Source organism: Triticum urartu, chromosome 2 (assembly GCF_003073215.2).
Source record: "Triticum urartu cultivar G1812 chromosome 2, Tu2.1, whole genome shotgun sequence".
Taxonomy (NCBI): domain Eukaryota; kingdom Viridiplantae; phylum Streptophyta; class Magnoliopsida; order Poales; family Poaceae; genus Triticum; species Triticum urartu.
In genome coordinates, this window is record NC_053023.1 from 736,183,047 (window position 1) to 736,205,748 (window position 22,702).

General features: G+C 44.0%; 1 protein-coding gene across 3 annotated transcripts; it reads left to right on the forward strand.

Moving 5' to 3' along the window:
• The first annotated feature begins 1,323 nt into the window (after positions 1-1,323).
• Positions 1,324-6,626, forward strand: LOC125540314 (HBS1-like protein). 3 transcript variants are annotated; one of them, XM_048703920.1, is made up of 12 exons: positions 1,324-1,471; positions 2,292-2,384; positions 2,500-2,677; positions 2,792-2,983; positions 3,656-3,733; positions 4,143-4,543; positions 4,664-4,774; positions 4,856-5,346; positions 5,429-5,597; positions 5,780-6,019; positions 6,112-6,246; positions 6,334-6,626. In XM_048703920.1, exons 2-12 carry the CDS (start codon positions 2,382-2,384, stop codon positions 6,484-6,486), a joined length of 2,151 nt encoding a protein of 716 aa, XP_048559877.1. In that variant the 5' UTR covers positions 1,324-1,471; positions 2,292-2,381; the 3' UTR covers positions 6,487-6,626. The 3 variants fall into 3 exon arrangements, with proteins under 3 accessions (XP_048559877.1, XP_048559878.1, XP_048559879.1); XM_048703921.1 differs by lacking the exons at positions 1,324-1,471; positions 2,292-2,384 and having other exon boundaries at positions 2,536-2,677; positions 2,802-2,983; XM_048703922.1 differs by lacking the exons at positions 1,324-1,471; positions 2,292-2,384; positions 2,500-2,677 and having other exon boundaries at positions 2,845-2,983; positions 3,608-3,733.
• The last annotated feature ends 16,076 nt before the right edge of the window (positions 6,627-22,702 follow it).

Consider the following 22,702-nt stretch of genomic DNA (forward strand, 5'->3'; position numbering starts at 1 on the left):
CCACCGCCATCTAGCAAACAACATATGCATGAGCACGAGAATGCAAACACAAAAAACATATGCAATGGACAACAAGATGGGGCAATTGATCCTACATGAGTTGCGACTCCCATCCCACTTTGAGGGTGTTTGGTCAGTTGTGAGTAGTAGCCGACGTCTTGTTCACTCCCATCCCATTTGAGGGCACTCGCAGGGAAGGGGTGCGGGGATCCGGGCGCGGCGGAGGAGATAGCTGCTCCACCCCGTCCGAACCTCCCTGCGACGCCGCCAGCCCCTCCCTCTCTCGCTATCGGCGCCGACGCAACTTGCGGGCGACGTTCTCCGCCTTGCAAGTCGCCGCCGACGAAATCTTGCCTCCGACGGACGAGGCGGACTGCGTCTCCATCGTGATGGTGTGGCTCGGGCTGGACGCCATCTCCGGTGGTGGATCGGGACCGGAGGTGAGGATTGGGAGCAAGGATGGAGGCCGGCGAGGGTCCGGGCGTGGGAATGGTTGGAGGACGGCAGGAGGAGGAGGAATGGTTTGGTGGATTTGATGCAATTTAGGGTGGGGTCGGGCTGTCGGATCCGACGTGGCGGGCGTGCCCGAGCTCCCCCTTATCTGCCCTATATTTGGGTTGGATATGGGCGGTGCCGGTCAGCCCGGATGTTTGAGGGCCGTTTGAGAGACCCGTTTGGATCAAAAAATCATGACGGGGCAGTGACCAGGCGGCCCGCCTGAGCGTATGAGGCGGGTTTGAGATGTCCGGTTGTAGATGCTCTAAACAGCGTGCATTGGTGAATCAGCTGCACACTCATCTTCGAAGCATGAGGGGAGGACTATTTTGTGTAATAGACCATTCTTAACTAATGTGTTATCCCTACAAAATGTTATACTACCTAGAGTGACCAACATATAAAACCCCATCAAAAGCTTACTGCATTGATGATAACGCATGCTATAAGGTGTGCACCATTACCTGTGGTGTGCTCATCACCCACTCACATTACTGAGATGTGTTGTCTAAAATCTATACATACCGTAAGGTCACGAAACCGGAAAGGCTCTGTTTGCGGGTATGTGGTTAGTGAAATGTGTGGTGTTAAATTTATTTTTTAATCAGATGAGAAAGAAGACTTTACAACTGATTGATTTAGCAAAATGGTAAATAGACAAAGGCAAATAGGTGGACACTTTATTTTTTCTCGAAAAAGGCAACATGGGCCAAACTTGTTTTTCTGGGGAACGCGCCAAGCTTGGGCTCAGCGGGTGGCATGGCTGTGGGCTGGGCCAACGGGTCGCTTCGGCTTCGGGATTGCCCAGTCAGATCCAACAGAGAGCACCGAGCGAGCAAAAAAAAAAAACGATCCCTTCGTCTCTTCTCTTCCCCACTCTCCTCAAGCACCCAACCTCCCCCGCAAAAAAAAAAAAAGCACCCAACCTCGGATTCGGCGCCCTGCCGCCCCGGCGGACCCTGCTCGGCCGGAGCCGGTAAGCGCCCCGCTCCCCGGAAACCCCTTCCGTCACCATTCCTCTCGTATCGTGCGCGGGATGCTGCGTGGGGGCTCCGGTTAGCGGGGCGTGCGACGGAGACGCCCCGCCGATTCGGGCTCAGACGCGTGGTTTTGTGGTGGCTGTGAACGGAGCTCGCGGGGCAGGAGGGGGGCGCCGCGGTTATTAGCTCTGGGTTAGGTTTTGGCTTGGCGCTGGGCTCCTGGGCAGCGGCGTCTGGGCGAGTTCCTCTGGAGCAGTTTGCGATGATGCTCGGAGGCTGGCTGTTTGGGCGTGGCCAGGCCAGTTTCGACGCTCGGTTCTCGTGCCACCTTCGCTCCATTTTGTCAATTTTGGTTTCAACACCCACGATAGCTATTGGGCTCACTGTCTGACAGTGTTCATTCTTCAGTCATCCATGTTAACAGTAGTTCCTGACTTCTGATTTCTGAGTCCCCTGTGACCCATTCAGCCAATCTTTTCTAGGGCTGCTGCATATAACTATGGGCTATTTGGCTCATTGTCCGATAGTGTTTCATTCATTCTTCAGCTATCGATGTTAACGGTAGTTCCGGGTCGTGACCCCCTTTTTTGCCAATATGTTTGGACATTGGAAGGGCTGTTGGTGGATGGTGCATTTGTGTGTTGTTTGATCATAAGGCAGAACTGTTAGCATTATCGTGGTTGCTTTCCTTGGGACTGATTCGGTCCCCCGGGAGCAAATTATTAGCTTACTGTTTATAATCTATCATTTATCACATTGTGTTTCTGCATTTATAAGCTGTGGTTAGGCTTATGTTTCTTGCTGTTTCCTAACCAGGACGTGCCTCGTGTGGTTGTATAAACCCGCACTCTGATGGTACGTGTGGCGACCATAGCGACAGTAGCATCGTCCTTCTGGAAATAAGAGATGGTAAGTTACCACATTGCCTGATTGGCTTTTTTTTCACAACAATGAAAAGTATTTTCATATAAACAGCTTGTCAGGGGATTGGTAGTTACTCACTAACTTGGTAGCTCCTCTTCAGTTTGTTCCTAAAACAGATAACCAATCTGACCTTGAGGGGCCACATAGAAATTCTGGGCCATGGCTGTGCTCCATTTGCTCTCAGCAAAATGATACGAGTTGTATATCTTGTGAGGTATGCGGCGTTCTTCGGGATTTGTCGCTGTATTTCAGTAACGCCAATGAAGCTGAAAGTGGAGGTACGTAATGTAGTTCTCATTACATTGTCTGCCTTCCTGTTTTGTTCCTGTGGTACAGTATAACTGTTGTTGTTTAGCCTGTTAATTTAGTTGAGTTTCTCTCCTGAAATCTAGCCAAGCGCAGAAACAAGCATTCTGGTGTATCTGTACTGGCAAGATCTCTTTTCACACCATCCGGTCCAAAATTGAAAGCTGTTGTTTTTCCGGATGGATTTCAAGGCAACAAAAACGCAGCAGGGCACATGCAGGCTTCCTTGGGTACTCTGCACAAGACATACATGGCATGTAAGCAGCGCCGTGACATAGGTACATTGCACCTCCACACCAAGCAAGTATTTACTCTGCACAGCTTGTCATCCATATTCTTGCAGCTTTATGTTCCATCTAATATGTACAGGAATCGATGTGTATTCATCACCAGACATGTCATTAGCTAGTTTAATCCTCAATGTAGGCAATATAACTTGCCAGACAGTTAGTTTGCTTCATCATATCTTATAATGGTAAACAAATGTTACCATCATTATGGTTTTAGTCAACCTATCTTATAGCTAGCAGCTTAAGCCAGACTTTCTTACTTGTTTTACACATGAGTCATCGCAAGAAAGTGGGTTTTGGATATGGGTCTTTTAAGTCTTTTGATTTGGATTTGCTAACACTTTTTCGAAGGGTACACAGTAACTTGGCAGATTGAACGTACGAGCTTTATGTCTAATACACAGCTTATGAAATATGCTTCATCTAGGCCTTAAGAATACAAATTTCAACATCAATGTGGATGTTTAGTTCTGTTGCTTGGAATTTTAAACATTCATATAATGGACTAGCTGTTCTTTCATAGGACGTCCATATCTTATAGTTCTATAATGTGTGCTAGGATATACTTAATTATTATCCTGTTTGCTTCATATTGTTCTATTTCCTGGTTAGATTAGTGGAGACACCTGGAACATGACTACATTATGTTGATGATGACAGTGCCTTTCAAGTTTGATGTACCATCTCCTGATGACATGGTCTCTGCAGGCTTAAAATCGTCCAGACATTTGAGAAAAGGTAGTCTTTATAGCATTTCCTCTTATTCATTGAACTACTTAGAAGGGATGCGTCTGAACATTTAGTTCGAGCGGAACTTTATTTTGTATCTTTTTGTTTGCAAGGTCATGTGGAAGTTTCTAAGTTAACAAGGATTTGATTAATCTTACGTCTTTAAGCATAACCAGCTTTATCATATAGCGAACAACTGTGTGCCAGTGTTATTAAAGAACCTTGGACTGATCCATGGACCTTGGTACAAATACTGTTTGATCCAATGTTTCTATCAGCGTGTCAATGAAAGTTATGCTACAGTTGTGAATCTGCTTTTAATATTCTTCTAAATTGAACTTAATTTCCACAGTGCAATTTTTTGTGTTTATTTTTATTACTTGGCAGTGTTGCATATTGACTCGTTTCATACCCGCAGCTGCTCCATCTGTAGATTTCACCCGGAAGGAGGTGATGGGTGATGATGATCATGTAGCTGTGAAGGATACAAGTACAGACCCAAGTTCATCAGTTAAGTTGGGTGGAATTGGTGGAACTAGTAGCGGATTTGCCACTGATTACTGCATCATGGGAAAGAAGGTGATGGATGATAATGATATTTTAGTTGAGAAGGACACAAGTACAGACCCAAGTTCTTCAGTGAAGTTGGATGAGACTCTTATTTTGGACAATGAGCTACAACATTTGAGTATAGAAAGGAAGCCAAAAAACAGTAAAGCAAAGATTAAGAAGCCAGTACCTGTTTTGCAGTACAAGCCAGAACCGTGGATGCTACAGGGCAAAGATCTAGAAATGCCTAGACAACTAAATCTTGCTATTGTAAGTGACCATCTATGTATTACATACTTGCTGTTCCAGTGTTTTTTTTTCTAAAGGTATTTAGTTGGTCTTTGCCCTGTGCTTTCTTTTTGAACGCGCTAAATTGGAATTTATTGCTAGGTTGGTCATGTTGATTCTGGCAAATCAACATTATGTGGTCGTTTACTGCATGCCCTGGGGAGAATTTCAAAAAAGCAAATGCATAAGAATGAGAAAGAAGCGAAAGAAAAGGTCAGTTTAATGATCAATATTTCCAGCCTTTGTTTTCTAATGCATCTTGACACATGTGTGTTTATTACCTTTCTTTTTCAGGGAAAAGGGTCATTTGCATATGCTTGGGCTATGGATGAGAGTGCTGACGAAAGGGCACGTGGCATTACAATGAATGTTGGCGTAGCATACTTTGACACCAAAAATTACCAAGTTGTTATGCTCGACTCCCCTGGTCACAAAGATTTCGTTCCTAACATGATATCTGGAGTGACGCAAGCTGATGCAGCTGTCCTAGTTGTTGATGCCTCTCTAGGATCATTCGAGTCGGGTATGGGCGTTAATGGGGTTGGACAGACAAAGGAGCACTCACAGCTTATTCGAAGCTTTGGTGTTGAGAACTTGATAGTTGCTGTTAATAAGATGGATTCAGTGGAATATTCGGTGGAGCGCTTCAATTATGTGAAATCACAACTTGGCATTTTTCTCCGATCATGTGGCTATAAAGAGTCGGCGATAACCTGGGTTCCTTTGAGTGCAATGGAAAATGAAAATCTGGTGACAGCAGCTTCAGATACTCGTCTCTCATCATGGTAATAAAATATTCCGCATGGAAGCAATTATCTCTAATTCGCCAACTTATGGTCATCAGTATAATCAATATATGTTTGTCAGGTTTCATGGGACTTGCCTTCTGGAAGCAATTGACTCGTCAGCAGCACCTCATCGTGATGTTTCGAAGCCGCTACGGCTTCCAATTTGTGATGTCATTTCATCCCATGTGCTGGGGCAAGTGGCGGTTTGTGGTAAAGTAGTGTGTGGAGCAATCCGAAGTGATTCCAAGGTAAAACTCTGTTTTATGACCTTGCTGTTATGATTTCCATCACTTTTGTTTCGAAGCAGAATACCTGCTAGACAATATCAATATGCGCTGCCAAACGAAACTACTGTTCTTAATAATTGCAGTTAGTTATCTTGCTTTGTCTGCTTGAGCTGTTGTGTGAGCTGAAAAGACTCTTGTTTCAGGTTCTTGTGATGCCTTCTGGAGAGCTAGCTACGGTGAAAATCATCGAGCGGGACTCCTCTCGTCTCAGCTCGGCAAGAGCCGGCGACAACGTTGCGATTGGGCTGCAAGGGATCGACCCCATCCATGTGATGTCTGGTGGAGTTCTCTGTCATCCAGATTATCCCGTGTCAGTGGCGTCTTCCCTGGAACTCAAAATCCTGGTACTAGACATCATCGTGCCTATACTGCCTGGCCTTCAGGTTAGTAGCGAGTGACCATACATTGTGAGAGATATTGCAGAGTTACCAATCCCATCACACAAAACGTTGACGATGTATTGGTTGGTACCCAGTTTGAGCTCCACGCACACCATGCGAAGGTGTCGGCGTCCCTGGTGAGGATCGTGTCGCTGCTGGACCAGAAGACCGGCAAGGCCTCGGCGAAGAAGCCGCGGATGCTGACCGCGAGACAGGCCGCCATCATCGAGGTACATTATGTTTCTTATGAGCTCTTACAGCAGATGAGATTGAATATGTGCCTAGTGGTGATCGTCCCTGGTGTCTGTTTTGTTCAGGTGAAGCTGGAGAGGGAGGTGTGCGTGGAGGAGTTTGGAACACTCAAGGCCCTGGGCCGGGCGTTCCTGCGGTCGCAGGGGAGCACCGTCGCCGTGGGCGTCGTGACCCGCGTCGTGCAGGCACCGGAGGAGCGAGCAGAGCAGGCTTCTTAGGGCGCGTTGGTTAGGTCCATCCTGTAGGAGCAGAGTTGTACATACAGACATATACATACTCGTCGTCGTTATGTCAGGGGTGCGTGGCGTGAACCTGAATGTTTTTGGCGGAGCAGACCAGTTTACTTGGTTGGAGGATCTGGTCGAACTCGTAGCAGCGGCATCGTCCACTCGCTCACTGTTCGCGCACTGCCGCTCCCGTGAGCGCGCGCGCGCGTGGACGGCGGCGGATTTATGGGCGCCACGCGCGGGAGGTGACCCTCGCCCGACGGGCCGGCGCCGTGGCCCGTGCGGCTTGCTTTTGGGTCGGTGTTTCTGCCGGACGCGGCCGTGCGGTGCGGCCGGACGAGGTGGTGGTTGGCGCGTCGCAATCGGGGAATCCGATGTGCCTCCGTCCGCGTCGCCGCACTGATGAGTTGGGCGTTGGCGCTGCCGCCGCGTCCGCATCTCCTGTAGGCAGGCGCTGATGAATTCCTCCTGTTGCTGTTGGGCGTGGACCGCGTGGCAGGTCGCGCGTTGCGATCCTCCTCGGCGGCTGCGCGCGCACCGACACACGTCGCCGTACGTGCACTACAGTACCAGCGCGACGCAGTGCAATGCAAACGATTCTTCCGTCCCTGTAACATGATTCAGTCAGTGGATGATTCAACGACATGTCTTCTTTCTTCACAAGCGTATGGCACTTGTGACTTGTGACTGCTGAACGATTGAGCGCTGGACTGAGGATATTTATGTTTGTCGGAGGGCCATGGCTCACATGGGTTTTCACGACAGACACAATCATGGGTAACCGTCGCCGGGCATGTGACGCAGCCACCATTATGCAGCTAAGCTTAGCTGCTGCTACATCCATATACTTATCTATCTCTATCTCTAATCTCTATATACATTTAATAAAGGGTCGATGAGAGCTAGAGCTCCAAATAATTGACCCGTACCAGTGGCGGAGCCAGCATTTTTGTGAAGCCTAGGCGAGTTTAAGCCTAAGAGCAACTCCAATGGGTCGACCCAAACGGACGGCGTTTTTGTCCGTTTTTTGTTCGTTTGAGTCGGCTGCTTGCCCGCCGTCCGCCCTCTTTTAGTTTTGGGTCGGAAGTGCGCCCAACGGGCCGACCCATTTCATGACCGCGCGCGTTTAAGATCATGCCGTCGCCCTGGTTTTGGCGCTCCAGCGCGCGGGAAAGGTTCGCGCGCGCGGGGAAAGCGGCCGCTGGTTTTGGCGCTCCACCGCGCGGGAAAGGTTCGCGCGTGCGCCGCAGCCGGCGCTCGGTATAAAAAAGGCGCTCCCTCTACACTTTGTCCGCCGCCCACTCTCGCCGCCTCTGCGCCACCATGTCGATCCGCCGTCTGGGCGCTTCGGATTTTCGCGGAGTCCGCGAGTGCCGCTCCGGCGCCTTCTCCTCCGAGATCTGGTTTCGCGAGAAACGTCTCGTCCTTGGCACCTTCGACACCGCAGAGGAGGCGGCCCGCGCGCATGACGCGGCAGCGTGGAGCCTCCTGAGGCCTCGTCGGGATATGAATTTTCTCAACATGCCGAGCCAGCGGGCGCAGGATCTGACGCCTCTCCCACGGCTTTTCACCAACGAGGATCGTCGTGTCCACCGGAGGCGGCAGCGTCGCCTCGCCATCGCAGAGAAGGACGTGGAAGCCTTGGTGGTGTGGCGAGGAGGCTTCCGGCAGGACATCGTCGACGAGCGCCAGTTCTACAAGTAATTGAGGTTGGAGAGGGACGCGAGGAGGAGGGAGCGAACCACCTAATGGGAGGACAAGCGTTCGCGGAAGCAGGCAGTTCAATTGAAACTGAAGCTACACAAACGTCGGGTTGGGACTTTGAAGACGAGCAGCTTGCTGACGCCTACATTCAGACGTCGGAGAAGGACACTACCGAGTCGGAGTCAGAAAGCAACGAGTAGTTGTCTTTTTCTTTTATCTGTGTACGCTAGAACTATCTATGTATCCATTTTAATCTGAAAATATGGTCGGAGGCGTCAGCGACGTAGCAGGCGGGCGATTGTATGAATCCAATGTGCCACCGACCAGCGGGCCCGGTGAGGAAAGAGGGCGAGTGCGCGTGCGTCCGTCTTGTGTCCGCGCCGAGACAAATCAGGCTCAAAAATGGACCAGGAATGGGTCGGCAGGCGGATGAAAGCGGACGCGCGTCCGTTTGGGTCGGTGCGTTGGGCCGACTTTTTTGTCCACGCTGACCCAAACGGACGGCCGCGGACGAAATGGATCGCCCCATTGAAGTTGCTCTAAGTGTCTAATAAAAAACCAGAAACGAGTGTTCAGATACATAATATATGAAATAGCATCAAACTTTCAAATCACAAATCCACATTAATAATGTAGTGAAAATATAACCATATTAATCACACAAATGTAATTTGACAGTGAAATAATATATAATATACCAAAATTTAGTTTCATGAACCAAAATATACTTGATACTTGATATCTTAAGTGATAGAACCGGGGCCACATAGAACCAAACTCATCATATTACTCACAAAAGTATAGCTGTCCAAATTATCATCCAAACATCCTAGCAGAGACAAGATGACAAAAAAATGGATTTTAATATTCACATAAATCAAGTGTTGTGATTTGCGAATATATTCAAGAAAAACACGAGGCAATACGAGACGGTGGTTGTGGCTCTACTTCTATTTGTGGTTGCACACCATGCACACTTTCTGGCCAAACCTCCTCATCTCTCAAATTTAATGATTTAAAATTTGGATTTAATATTTATATGTAGAACAAATCCCTAAACAAGAACTAAACTCATAAATTGGTAATCATCCCTGATGACCAATTTTCCTTGCCGTGACCTCAAAATTTAAGCCCTAATAAGTCTATGAATCTCACCTAATTCTGAAGAAGGGGACAAGTAGGCCATGATGCAAAGCATTCCTCAGAGTCTCGGATGGATTAGCTCCAGCTCCGCCCGCTGCCGGCCGCGCGCCTAGGCTGCCGGTCTGTCTCCGTCTCCGATGAACCGAGGATGCGACCGTCTCGAGCGAACAGAAATTAACCGAACGGAGCGGGGAGGTGGAGGCGTGGAGCGATGGACCGATCGTTTCCTTCTCATCTCTAGTAAAAAAATAAGATCAAACGAGTAGGCTTATCTCACGTAGGTACGTAGCCCATTAGCCTGTACGTACGTTTTTTTTTGCTTAATAATTAATTAATAGTGTTTGACCAGAGAGGATCGAAACGGAAGCCCATTGGCCCAGCTACCTACTGCCCGGGTAAACCACCATACGAGGAGTAATTTGCCCCGTTATGACAGTGCAATCGTAGTATGTCGCGTATCTTGTGAGCCCAGGCAAGCGGCCGACTCAAACGAACAAAAAGCGGACAAAAACGCCGTCCGTTTGGATCGACCCATTGGAGTTGCTCTTAGGCTTAAACTCGCCCAGGCTTCACAAAAATTCTGGCTCCGCCACTGAACACAAGGGTTAGAATTCTCACATGTCTGCTCCAATTGTTAATGAGAGGAGGCGGGATTGGCTTGCGCTTTTGATGGACGGATCTTTCACATTCGAAGATTGCTCGGCAGGGGCAAGAATGATCCAAAGAAACAACAAGGGTGAGGTTGTCTTTGCTGCCTAACAATTTCTATTTTATTGCAATGACACTTTGGAAGCTGAGATTCAAGTAATAATGACGGGAAGGTTGCTAGTGAAGGAAATATGGCCTAGAGGCAATAATAAAGTTATTATTTATTTCCTTATTTCATGATAAATGTTTATTATTCATGCTAGAATTGTATTAACCGGAAACATAATACATGTGTGAATACATAGACAAACATAGTGTCACCAGTATGCCTCTACTTGACTAGCTCGTTGAATCAATGATGGTTATGTTTCCTAACCATAGACATGAATTGTCATTTGATTAACGGGATCACATCATTAGAGAATGATGTGATTGACTTGACCCATCCGTTAGCTTAGCACGATGATCGTTTAGTTTGTTGCTATTGCTTTCTTCATGACTTATACATGTTCCTATGACTATGAGATTATGCAACTCCCGTTTACCGGAGGAACACTTCATGTGCTACCAAACGTCACAATGTAACTGGGCGGTTATAAAGGTGCTCTACAGGTGTCTCCGAAGGTACTTGTTGAGTTGGCGTATTTCGAGATTAGGATTTGTCACTCCGATTGTCGGAGAGGTATCTCTGGGCCCACTCGGTAATGCACATCACTATAAGCCTTGCAAGCATTGCAACTAATGAGTTAGTTGCGTGATGATGTATTACGGAACGAGTAAAGAGACTTGCCGGTAACGATATTGAACTAGGTATTGAGATACCGATGATCGAATCTCGGGCAAGTAACATACCGATGACAAAGGGAACAACGTATGTTGTTATGCGGTTTGACCGATAAAGATCTTCGTAGAATATGTGGGAGCCAATATGAGCATCCAGGTTCCGCTATTGGTTATTGCCGGAGACGTGTCTCGGTCATGTCTACATAGTTCTCGAACCCGTAGGGTCCGCACGCTTAAAGTTCGATGACGGTTATATTATGAGTTTATGTGTTTTGATGTACCGAAGGTAGTTCGGAGTCCCGGATGAGATCGGGGACATGACGAGGAGTCTCGAAATGGTCGAGACGTAAAGATCGATATATTGGATGACTATATTCGGACATCGGAAAGGTTCCGAGTGGTTTGGGTATTTTTCAGAGTACCGGGGAGTTACGGGAATACGGGGGAAGAAGTATATGTGCCTTATTGGGCTTTAGGGGGGAGAGAGAGAGAGAGAGGCAGGCCGCCCCCCCCCCAATGACTAGTCCGAATTGGACTAGGGGGAGGGGCGGCGCCCCCTCCTTCCTTCTCTTCCCTCTTCCCCTTCCTTGTCTCCTACTCCTACTACTTGGAAGGGGAGGAATCCTACTCCTGGTGGGAGTAGGACTCCTCCAGGGCGCGCCATAGGGGCCGGCCCTCTCCCCCTCCTCCACTCCTTTATATACGTGGCCAGGGGGCACCCCATAGACACAATAATTGATCTCTTGGATCTTTTAGCCGTGTGCGGTGCCCCTCTCCACCATAGTCCACCTTGATAATATTGTGGTGGTGCTTAGGCGAAGCCCTGCGACAGTAGAACATCAACATCGTCACCACGTCGTCGTGCTGACGAAACTCTCCCTCAAAGCTCGGCTGGATCGGAGTTCGAGGGACATCATTGAGTTGAACATGTGCAGAACTCGGAGGTGCCGTGCGTTAGGTACTTGATCGGTCGGATCGTGAAGACGTACGACTATATCAACCGCGTTGTGCTAACGCTTCCGCTTTCGGTCTACGAGGGTACGTGGACACACTCTCCCCTCTCATTTCTATGCATCACCATGATCTTGCGTGTGCGTAGGAATTTTTTTGAAATTACTACGTTCCCCAACAGTGGCATCCGAGCCTGCTTATGTGCGTTGATGTTATATGCACGAGTAGAACACAAGTGAGTTGTGGGCGATACAAGTCATGTTGCTTACCAGCATGTCATACTTTGGTTCGGCGGTATTGTTAGATGAAGCGGCCCGGACCGACATTACGCGTACGCTTACGCGAGACTGGTTCTACTGACGTGCTTTGCACACAGATGGCTGGCGGGTGTCAGTTTCTCCAACTTTAATTGAACCGAGTGTGGCTACGCCCGGTCCATAAGAAGGCACTAACTTGACAAATTATCATTGTGGTTTTGATGCGTAGGTAAGAACGGTTCTTGCTCAGCCCGTAGCAGCCACGTAAAACTTGCAACAACAAAGTAGAGGACATCTAACTTGTTTTTGCAGGGAATGTTGTGATGTGATATGGTCAAGACATGATGCTATATTTTGTTGTATGAGATGATCATGTTTTGTAACCGAGTTATCGGCAACTGGCAGGAGCCATATGGTTGTCGCTTTATTGTATGCAATGCAATCACCCTGTAATTGCTTTACTTTATCACTAAGCGGTAGCGATAGTCATAGAAGCAATAGTTGGCGAGACGACAACGATGCTACGATGGAGATCAAGGTGTCGCGCCAGTGACGATGGTGATCATGACGGTGCTTCGGAGATGGAGATCACAAGCACAAGATGATGATGGCCATATCATATCACTTATATTGATTGCATGTGATGTTTATCTTTTATGCATTTTATTTTGCTTTGATTGACGGTAGCATTATAAGATGATCTCTCACTAAATTTCAAGATAAAAGTGTTCTCCCTGAGTATGCACCGTTGCCAAAGTTCATCGTGCCCAGACACCATGTGATGATCGGGTGTGATAAGCTCTACGTCCATCTACAACGGGTGCAAGACAGTTTTGCACACGCAGAATACTCAGGTTAAACTTGACGAGCCTAGCATATGCAGATATGGCCTCAGAACACTGAGACCGAAAGGTCGAGCGTGAATCATATAGTAGATATGATCAACATAGTGATGTTCACCATTGAAAACTACTCCATTTCACGTGATGATCGGTTATGGTTTAGTTGATTTGGATCACGTGATCACTTAGATGATTAGAGGGTTGTCTATCTAAGTGGGAGTTCTTAAGTAATATGATTAATTGAACTTTAATTTTTCATGAACTTATTCCTGGTAGTATTAGCATATCTATGTTGTAGATCAATAGCTCGCGTTTAGCTCCTCTGTTTTATTTTTGATATGTTCCTAGAGAAAACTAAGTTGAAAGATGTTAGTAGCAATGATGCGGATTGGACCCGTGATCTGAGGATTATCCTCATTGCTGCACAGAAGAATTATGTCCTTGATGCACCGCTAGGTGACAGACCTATTGCAGGAGCAGATGCAGACGTTCGGCTAGCTCAATATGATGACTACTTCATAGTTTAGTGCACCATGCTTAAAAGCTTAGAATCGGGACTTCAAATACGATTTGAACGTCATGGATCATATGAGATGTTCCAGGAGTTGAAGTTAATATTTCAAGCAAATACCCGAGTTGAGAGATATGAAGTCTCCAACAAGTTCTATAGCTAAAAGATGGAGGAGAATAGCTCAAGCAGTGAGCATGTGTTCAGATTGTCTGGGTACTACAATCGCTTGAATCAAGTGGGAGTTAATCTTCCAGATAAAATAGTGATTGACAGAATTCTCTAGTCACCATCACCAAGTTAGTATAACTTCGTGATGAACTACAGTATGCAAGGGATGACGAAAACGATTCCCGAGCTTTTCATGATGATGAAATTGATGAAGGTAGAAATCAAGAAAGAGCATCAAGTGTTGATGATTAACAAAACTACTAGTTTCAAGAAAGGGGTAAAGGGAAAGAAAGGGAACTTCAAGAAGAACGGCAAGCAAGTTGCTGCTCAAGTGAAGAAACCCAAGTCTGGACCTAAGCCTGAGACTAAGTGCTTCTACTGCAAAGGGACTGGTCACTGGAAGCGTAACTGCCCCAAGTATTTGTCAGATAAGAAGGATGGCAAAGTGAACAAATGCTATATTTGATATACATGTTATTGATGTGTACTTTACTAGTTTTTATAGCAACCCGTCGGTATTTGATACTGATTCAGTTGCTAAGAGTAGTAACTCGAAACGGGAGTTGCATAATGAACAGAGACTAGTTAAGGGTGAAGTGACGATGTGTGTTGGAAGTGGTTCCAAGATTGGTATGATCATCGTCGCACACTCCCTGTACTTTCGGGATTAGTGTTAAACCTAAATAAATGTTATTTGGTGTTTGCGTTGAGCATGGATATGATTTGATCATGTTTATTGCAATACGGTTATTCATTGAAGTTAGAGAATAATTGTTGTTCTGTTTACATGAATAAAACCTTCTATGGTTATACACCCAATGAAAATGGTTCGTTGGATCTCGATCGTAGTGATACACATATTCATAATATTGAAGCCAAAAGATGCAAAGTTAATAATGATAGTGCAACTTATTTGTGGCACTGCCGTTTAGGTCATATTGGTGTAAAGCGCATGAAGAAACTCCATGCTGATGGGCTTTTAGAATCACTTGATTATGAATCATTTTGATGCTTGCGAACCATGCCTCATGGGAAAGATGACTAAGACTCCATTCTCCGGAACAATGGAGCGAGCCACTGACTTATTGGAAATAAGACATACCGATCTATGCGGTCCAATGAGTGTTGAGACTCAGGGCGGGTATCATTGTTTTCTTACCTTCACAGATGATTTGAGCAGATATGTGTATATCTACTTGATGAAACATAAGTCTGAAACATTTGAAATGTTCATATAATTTCAGAGTGAAGTGGAAAATCATCGTAACAAGAAAATAAAGTTTTTACGATCTGATCGTGGAGGAGAATATTTGAGTTACGAGTTTGGTCTTCATTTGAAACAATGCGAAATAGTTTCGCAACTCACGCCACCTGGAACACCACATCATAATGGTGTGTCCGAACATCATAACCGTACTTTATTAGATATGGTACAACCTATGATGTCTCTTACCGATCTACCACTATCGTTTTGGGGTTATGCATTAGAGACAACTGCATTAACGTTAAAAAGGGCACCATCTAAATCCGTTGAGACGACACTGTATGAACTGTGGTTTAGCAAGAAACCTAAGCTGTCGTTTCTTAAAGTTTGGGGTTGCGATTCTTATGTGAAAAAGTTTCATCTTGATAAGCTCAAACCCAAGTCAGAGAAGTGCGTCTTCATAGGATACCCAAAAATAACTGTTGTGTACACCTTCTATCATAGATCCGAAGGCAAGATATTTGTTGCTGAGAATGGATCCTTTCTAGAGAAGGAGTTTCTCTCGAAAGAAGTGAGTGGGAGGAAAGTAGAACTTGATGAGGTAACTGTACCTGCTCCCTTATTGGAAAGTAGTTCATCACAGAAATCTGTTTATGTGACTCCTACACCAATTAGTGAGGAAGCTAATGATGATGATCATATAACTTCAGATCAAGTTACTACCGAACCTCGTATGTCAACCAGAGTGAGATCCGCACCAGAGTGGTAAGGTAATCATGTTCTGGAGGTCATGTTAATTGACCATGACGAACCTACGAACTATAAGGAAGCGATGATGAGCCCAGATTCCGCGAAATGGCTTGAGGCCATGAAATCTGAGATGGGATCCATGTATGAGAACAAAGTGTGGACTTTGGTTGACTTGCCCGATGATCGGCAAGACATAAAGAATAAATGGATCTTCAGGAGGAAGACGGACGCTGATAGTAGTGTTACTATCTACAAATCTCGAATTGTCGCAAAGTGTTTTCGACAAGTTCAAGGTGTTGACTACGATGAGATTTTCTCACTCGTATCAATGCTTAAAAGTCTGTCTGAATCATGTTAGCAGTTGCCGCATTTTATGAAATCTGGCAAATGGATGTCAAAACTGTATTCCTTCATGGATTTCTTAAAAAGAAGAGTTGTATATGATGCAACCAGAAGGTTTTGTCGACCCTAAATGTGCTAACAAAATGAGCAAGCTCCAGTGATCCATCTATGGACTGGTGCAAGCATCTCGGAGTTGGAATATATGCCTTGATAAAGTGATCAAAGTATATGATTTTATACAGACTTGCCGTGAAGCCTGTATTTATAAGAAAGTGAGTGGGAGCACTACAACATTTCTGATAAGTATATGTGTATAACATATTGTTGATCGGAAAGAATGTAGAATTTTCTGGAAAGCATAAAAGAGTATTTGAAAGGAGTTTTTCAAAGAAAGACCTCGATAAAGCTGCTTACACATTGAGCATCAAGATCTATAGAGATAGATCAAGACGCTTGATAAGTTATTTCAATTAGTACATACCTTGACAAGATTTTGAAGTAGTTCAAAATGGAACAGTCAAAGAAGGAGTTCTTGCCTGTGTTGCAAGGTGTGAAGTTGAGTAAAGACTCAAAACCCGACCACAGCAGAAAATAGAAAGAGAATGATAAGTCATTCCCTATGCCTCAGTCATAGGTTCTATAAAGTATGCTATGCTGTTTACCAGTCCTATTGTATACCTTAGCATCTTTCTGCCAAGGGAGTACAATAGTGATCTAGGAGTAGATCACTGGACAACAGTCAAAATTATCCTTAGTGGAATAAGGATATGTTTCTCGATTATGGAGGTGACAAAAGGTTCGTCATAAAGGGTTACATCGATGCAAATTTTGACACTGATCCAGATGACTCTAAGTCTCAATCTGGATACATTTTGAAAGTGGGAGCAATTAGCTAGAGTAGCTCCGTGCAGAGCATTGTTGACATAGAAATTTGCAAAAATACATACAGATCTGAATGTGGCAGGCCCGTAGACTAAACTTCTCTCACAAGCAAAACATGATGACACCTTAGTACTCTTTGGGTTTAATCACATAACGATGTGAACTAGATTATGACTCTAGTAAACCCTTTGGGTGTTGGTCACATGACGATGTGAACTATGGGTGTTAATCACATGGTGATGTGAACTACTGGTGTTAAATCACATGGCGATGTGAACTAGATTATTGACTCTAGTGCAAGTGGGAGACTGAAGGAAATATGCCCTAGAGGCAATAATAAAGTTATTATTTATTTCCTTATTTCATGATAAATGTTTATTATTCATGCTAGAATTATATTAACCGGAAACATAATACATGTGTGAATACATAGACAAACATAGTGTCACTAGTATGCCTCTACTTGACTAGCTCGTTGAATCAATGATGGTTATGTTTCCTAACCATAGACATGAGTTGTCATTTGATTAACGGGATCACATCATTAGAGAATGATGTGATTGACTTGACCCATCTGTTAGCTTAGCACGATGATCGTTTAGTTTGTTGCTATTGCTTTCTTCATGACTTATACATGTTCCTATGACTATGAGATTATGCAACTCCCGTTTACCGGAGGAACACTTTGTGTGCTACCAAACGTCACAACGTAACTGGGTGATTATAAAGGTGCTCTACAGGTGTCTCTGAAGGTACTTGTTGAGTTGGCGTATTTCGAGATTAGGATTTGTCACTCTGATACGTCTCCAATGTATCTAATTTTCCAAACACTTTTGCCCTTGTTTTGGACTCTAACTTGTATGATTTGAATGGAACTAACCCAGACTGACGCTGTTTTCAGCAGAATTGCCATGATGTTGTTTTATGTGCAGAAAACAAAAGTTTTCGGAATGACCTGAAACTCCACGCCAAAGATGAAGACCAGGGGGCCCACTCCCTTCTCACGAGGGTGGGGGCGCCCCCCCCTAGGGCGCGCCCCTACCTCGTGGGCCCCCTGGAAACCCTCCGACTCCAACTCCAACTCTATATAACTGCTTTCGGGGAGAAAAAAAATAAGAGAGAAGAAATCATCGCGTTTTACGATACGGAGCCGTCGCCAAGCCCTAAAACCTCTCGGGAGGGCTGATCTGGAGTCCGTTAGGGGCTCCGGAGAGGGGGATTCATCGCCGTCGTCATCATCAACCATCCTCCATCACCAATTTCATGATGCTCACCGTCGTGCATGAGTAATTCCATCGTAGGCTTGCTGGACGGTGATGGGTTGGATGAGATTCACCATGCAATCGAGTTAGTTTTGTTAGGGTTTGATCCCTAGTATCCACTATGTTCTGAGATTGATGTTGCTATGACTTTGCTATGCTTAATGCTTGTCACTAGGGCCCGAGTGCCATGATTTCAGATCTGAACCTATTATGTTTTCATCAATATATGAGAGTTCTTGATCCTATCTTGCAAGTCTATAGTCACCTATTATGTGTTATGATCCGTTAACCCCGAAGTGACAATAATCGGGATACTTACCGGTGATGACCGTAGTTTGAGGAGTTCATGTATTCACTATGTGCTAATGCTTTGTTCCGGTTCTCTATTAAAAGGAGGCCTTAATATCCCTTAGTTTCCATTAGGACCCTGCTTCCACGGGAGGGTAGGACAAAAGATGTCATGCAAGTTCTTTTCCATAAGCACGTATGACTATATTCGGAATACATGCCTACATTACATTGACGAATTGGAGCTAGTTCTGTGTCACCCTATGTTATGACTGTTACATGATGAACCACATCCGGCATAATTATCCATCATTGATCCAATGCCTACGAGCTTTCCATATACTGGTTTACGCTTATTTACTTTCCCGTTGCTATTGTTATAATCACTACAAAATACCAAAAACATTACTTTGCTTTCATTACTCTTTTGTTACCGTTACCATCACTATCATATTACTTTGCTACAAAACACTTTGCTGCAGATACTAAGTTTTCAGGTGTGGTTGAATTGACAACTCAGCTGCTAATACTTGAGAATATTCTTTGGCTCCCCTTGTGTCGAATCAATAAATTTGGGTTGAATACTCTACCCTCGAAAGTTGTTGCGACCCCCTATACTTGTGGGTTATCAAGACTAATTTTTGGCGCCGTTGCCGGGGAGCATAGCTCTATTCTTTGAGTCACTTGGGATTTATATCTGCTGGACACTATGAAGAACTTGAGAGATCCAAAAACCAAGATCTATCCCTCAACTACAAGGGGAGGTAAGGAACTGCCATCTAGCTCTGCACTTGATTCACCTTCTGTTATGAGTAAGCTTGCGACACCTAAACCTGCTTCTGCTATTCGTTCTGATATGTCGCATGTTATTGATGATTCTACTTCTGCTATACATGATACTTATGATGGAACTACCTCTATGCCTGATACTACTATGCCACTTAGTGATTTTCTCGAGGAACGACTTGCTAGGGCTAGAGAGATTGAAAATATTGAATCTGATTATGAAGATGAAAGTGATGATGAAGAATCACTTGTTATTCCTGAGGGTTATTTATTTGATCAAGATGCTTCTTTAGCTATTTTAGCTTGCAAAGATAGATATGAACTCAAAAGGTTATTAGCTAAATGGAATAAGCAATCTCTAAATGCTAGGATGAGACCTGACCCTGCTTTTGCTACTTCACCAATCTAGGTTGCTGATAAGGATTATGAATTCTCTGTTGATCCCGATATAATTACTTTGGTTGAATCTGATCCTTTTCATGGCTATGAATCTGAAACTGTTGTAGCACATCTTACTAAATTAAATGATATAGCCACCCTGTTCACTAATGATGAGAGATCTCGCTACTTTTATATCCTTAAAATATTTCCGTTCTCATTAAAAGGTGATGCTAAGATATGGTTTAATTCCCTTGATCCTGGTTGTGTGCGTAGTCCCCAGGATATGATTTATTACTTCTCTGCTAAATATTTCCCTTCTCATAAGAAACAAGCTACTTTAAAGGAAATATACAACTTTGTGCAAATTAAAGAAGAGAGTCTCCCACAAGCTTGGGGGAGGCTTCTCAAGTTACTTAATGCTTTGCCTGATCATCCTCTTAAGAAAAATGAAATACTTGATATCTTTTATAATGGACTAACTGATGCTTCCAGAGATTACCTGGATAGTTGTGCTGGTTCTCTTTTCAGGGAAAGAACACCGGATGAAGCTGAAATTCTATTGAATAATATGTTGACAAATGAAAATAATTGGGCACCTCCTGAGCCAGCTTCGGAGCCAGCTCCTGCTCCAATTAATGATCCTATTCCTAAACCAACTCCGAAGAAGAGAGGTATTCTATTTCTCAGTCCTGAAGATATGCAAGAGGCAAAGAAATCTATGAAAGAAAAAGGTATTAAAGCTGAAGATGTTAAGAATTTACCTCCTATTAAAGAAATACATGATCTTAATTTACCGCCTATTGAAGAAACATATGATCTTAATCCTTTATTTATTGAAGAACCTCCAGACCCCGATAACCTGGCACAGGTAGTAAAGGTAAATTCTATGTATAGATATGATAAAGCTGAAATCCCGCCTGCTAAAATTGCTAGTCAATGCTTGGATGAGTTTGATAATTTTATGTTTAAGCAAGAAGACTTCAATGCTTATTTTGGTAGACAATTAAAACAAGATGCTGATATGATTAAATACTTGGGTGATTATATGGCTAATATTAGAGGTGAACTTAAACTTGTTAGCAAACATGCTTCCATGGTTACCACTCAAGTAGAACAAGTACTTAAACCTCAAAAGGAATTGCTCAATGAGATGAATAGTAAGAAAAATGATTATGTTGTTAAAGTGGCTACTAGAACTGGTAGAATATCTCAGGAACCTTTGTATCCTGAAGCCCACCCAAAGAGAATTGAGCAAGATTCTTAGAGAAATAAAATTGATGCACCTAGTTCTTCTAAAAAGAAGAAAAAGAAAAAAAATGATAGAACTGTGCAAACTTCTAGTGAACTTATTGCTGAACCACCTGATAATCCAAATGAAATTTCTATTTCTGATGCTGAAACTCAATCTGGCAATGAACATGAACCTAATAAAAATGTTAATGATGATGTTCATAATGATGCTCAACCTAGTAATGATAATGATGTGGAAATTGAACCTGATGTTGATCTTGATAACCCACAATCAAAGAATCAACGTTATGATAAGAAAGATTTTGTTGCTAGGAAACATGGTAAAGAAAGAGAACCTTGGGCTCAGAAACCCATTGTCGGACATTTCGTCCCGCGCCGCCGGACATGTTCCATTCGGAGAATTCTTTTCACCCATCCGGAGCATTTCATGAGTTGTTTTCCATTTCTTTCCTCCAAAGGCCATCTTCTCAAATATTATTCATTTCAGCGGGCAGCTCACATTCTACAAATCTAACCGGTGCATCATTCAAGTATTCTCTTATCAGCTCGTGATCTCTTCGTTCTCAGGTATCTAAATTCTCTCAAGCATCTTCATTCATTTGCTAATTCTTCCCGGGGTTTCTTTATTTTTTTCTTCATTCATTTTCAATTCTTATGGTGGTTCTTCCAAGATTCTTCTTCTTTCGTTTATCATATCAATGTATTCGTTGTTTTCAATCCTACCGGTGGTTCGTTGAAGTCTTTTCTCAAGTTTGTGTTATATCTATCTTAATCCTTTCTACGAGAATAAGTAGTATGTCAAATCCGCTGCTCGTCATCAATTTAAATTGGTGAAGGATGAGCATAACATAATTCTTATTCTTGATTCACCCAAATGATTATTTCTTTATTCTGGAGGCTCATCAAATTCTCGGTTCCAATTGTTTCATCTTTATTTTCCGGATTTCCAATTTTTTCCGCATTATCTCGCCTCAAAGCTCCATCTAAATCATTGCAAGGCTTCAACCTTATTCTTTTCATCCTTCATTTTGCTTGTTCGTTCTTTTCTTACCGGAGTTCTTCATGGAGGCTCTACATGATGGTTCATAAAGGATTTATTCCCTTCTCAAGTTTTCATCGAGATTCTTTTCTAAGGAGCTCAAGCATTCTTAATCTTGCAATCCGGAGTGCAATTCTTTCTACCGTATCATTGGGGGTGGTATTATGTCATTCTTGATTATTTGAGTTCATGTTTCATGATTCACATGTTGTTAAGAATGAGGTATTTTAAATCCATCAACCTCTTCGTTGGAGTTATCTTGGGTTATATTTCACCTAAAGCCTTCCCGGAGGATTGTTGCTATTTATGGTGATAATATATGACCCAAGTTCTTCATCTTTCCTCCCGACGAAATAGTTTCTCGTCTCCTTGTCATATAAATCCAATCAAATCTTTTCCGTGAGTGGCAAGTGGTCACCTCATAATGTTGAAGATGTATTCCATAAGACCATACCAAGCTTATTCTTTTCGTTGTTGGTTTTTTTCCAATAACTCCGTTCGACCCTTCTCCTAAGGATGCCTTTTCAAACTCTTTTGTGACAGAAGTTGGCATTTTCTTCTCAATTCTTTTATTCCAATGTTCTATCTTCTATTATTTTCTTCCGGAGGCATTGTGATGTTGTTGTCTTCGTTCCATCAACCCATTTTGCCAAGTTCATATTCTTTTCCTTGCTTATCCCATTTTACCGAAGCATTGTGACCTGTTGCTCAAGTTCTTTTCGCCTTATCAAGCCTTGCATCTCTTTTCAACCGGCGTGCTGTCTGAGATCTTTATTACCCCTTGTTCCATTCATTCAATAGTTCCAGAGGCAGTATGTGGTGATTTCATCAAGTATCTTCTCATCTTACCAAGTTATTATTCAATTCTTTTTCTTTTCAATCGGAGTGCTGCCCGAAGTTGTTCTTCCTTGTTCCTCTTGTCTAACGGAGTGTTTTCAACTTCGTTCATCTCCGTTGTATTCTTTTCTCGAAATGGCTTAACCTTTTCAAGGTTCTTTGGTCTCACTCGTTTGTC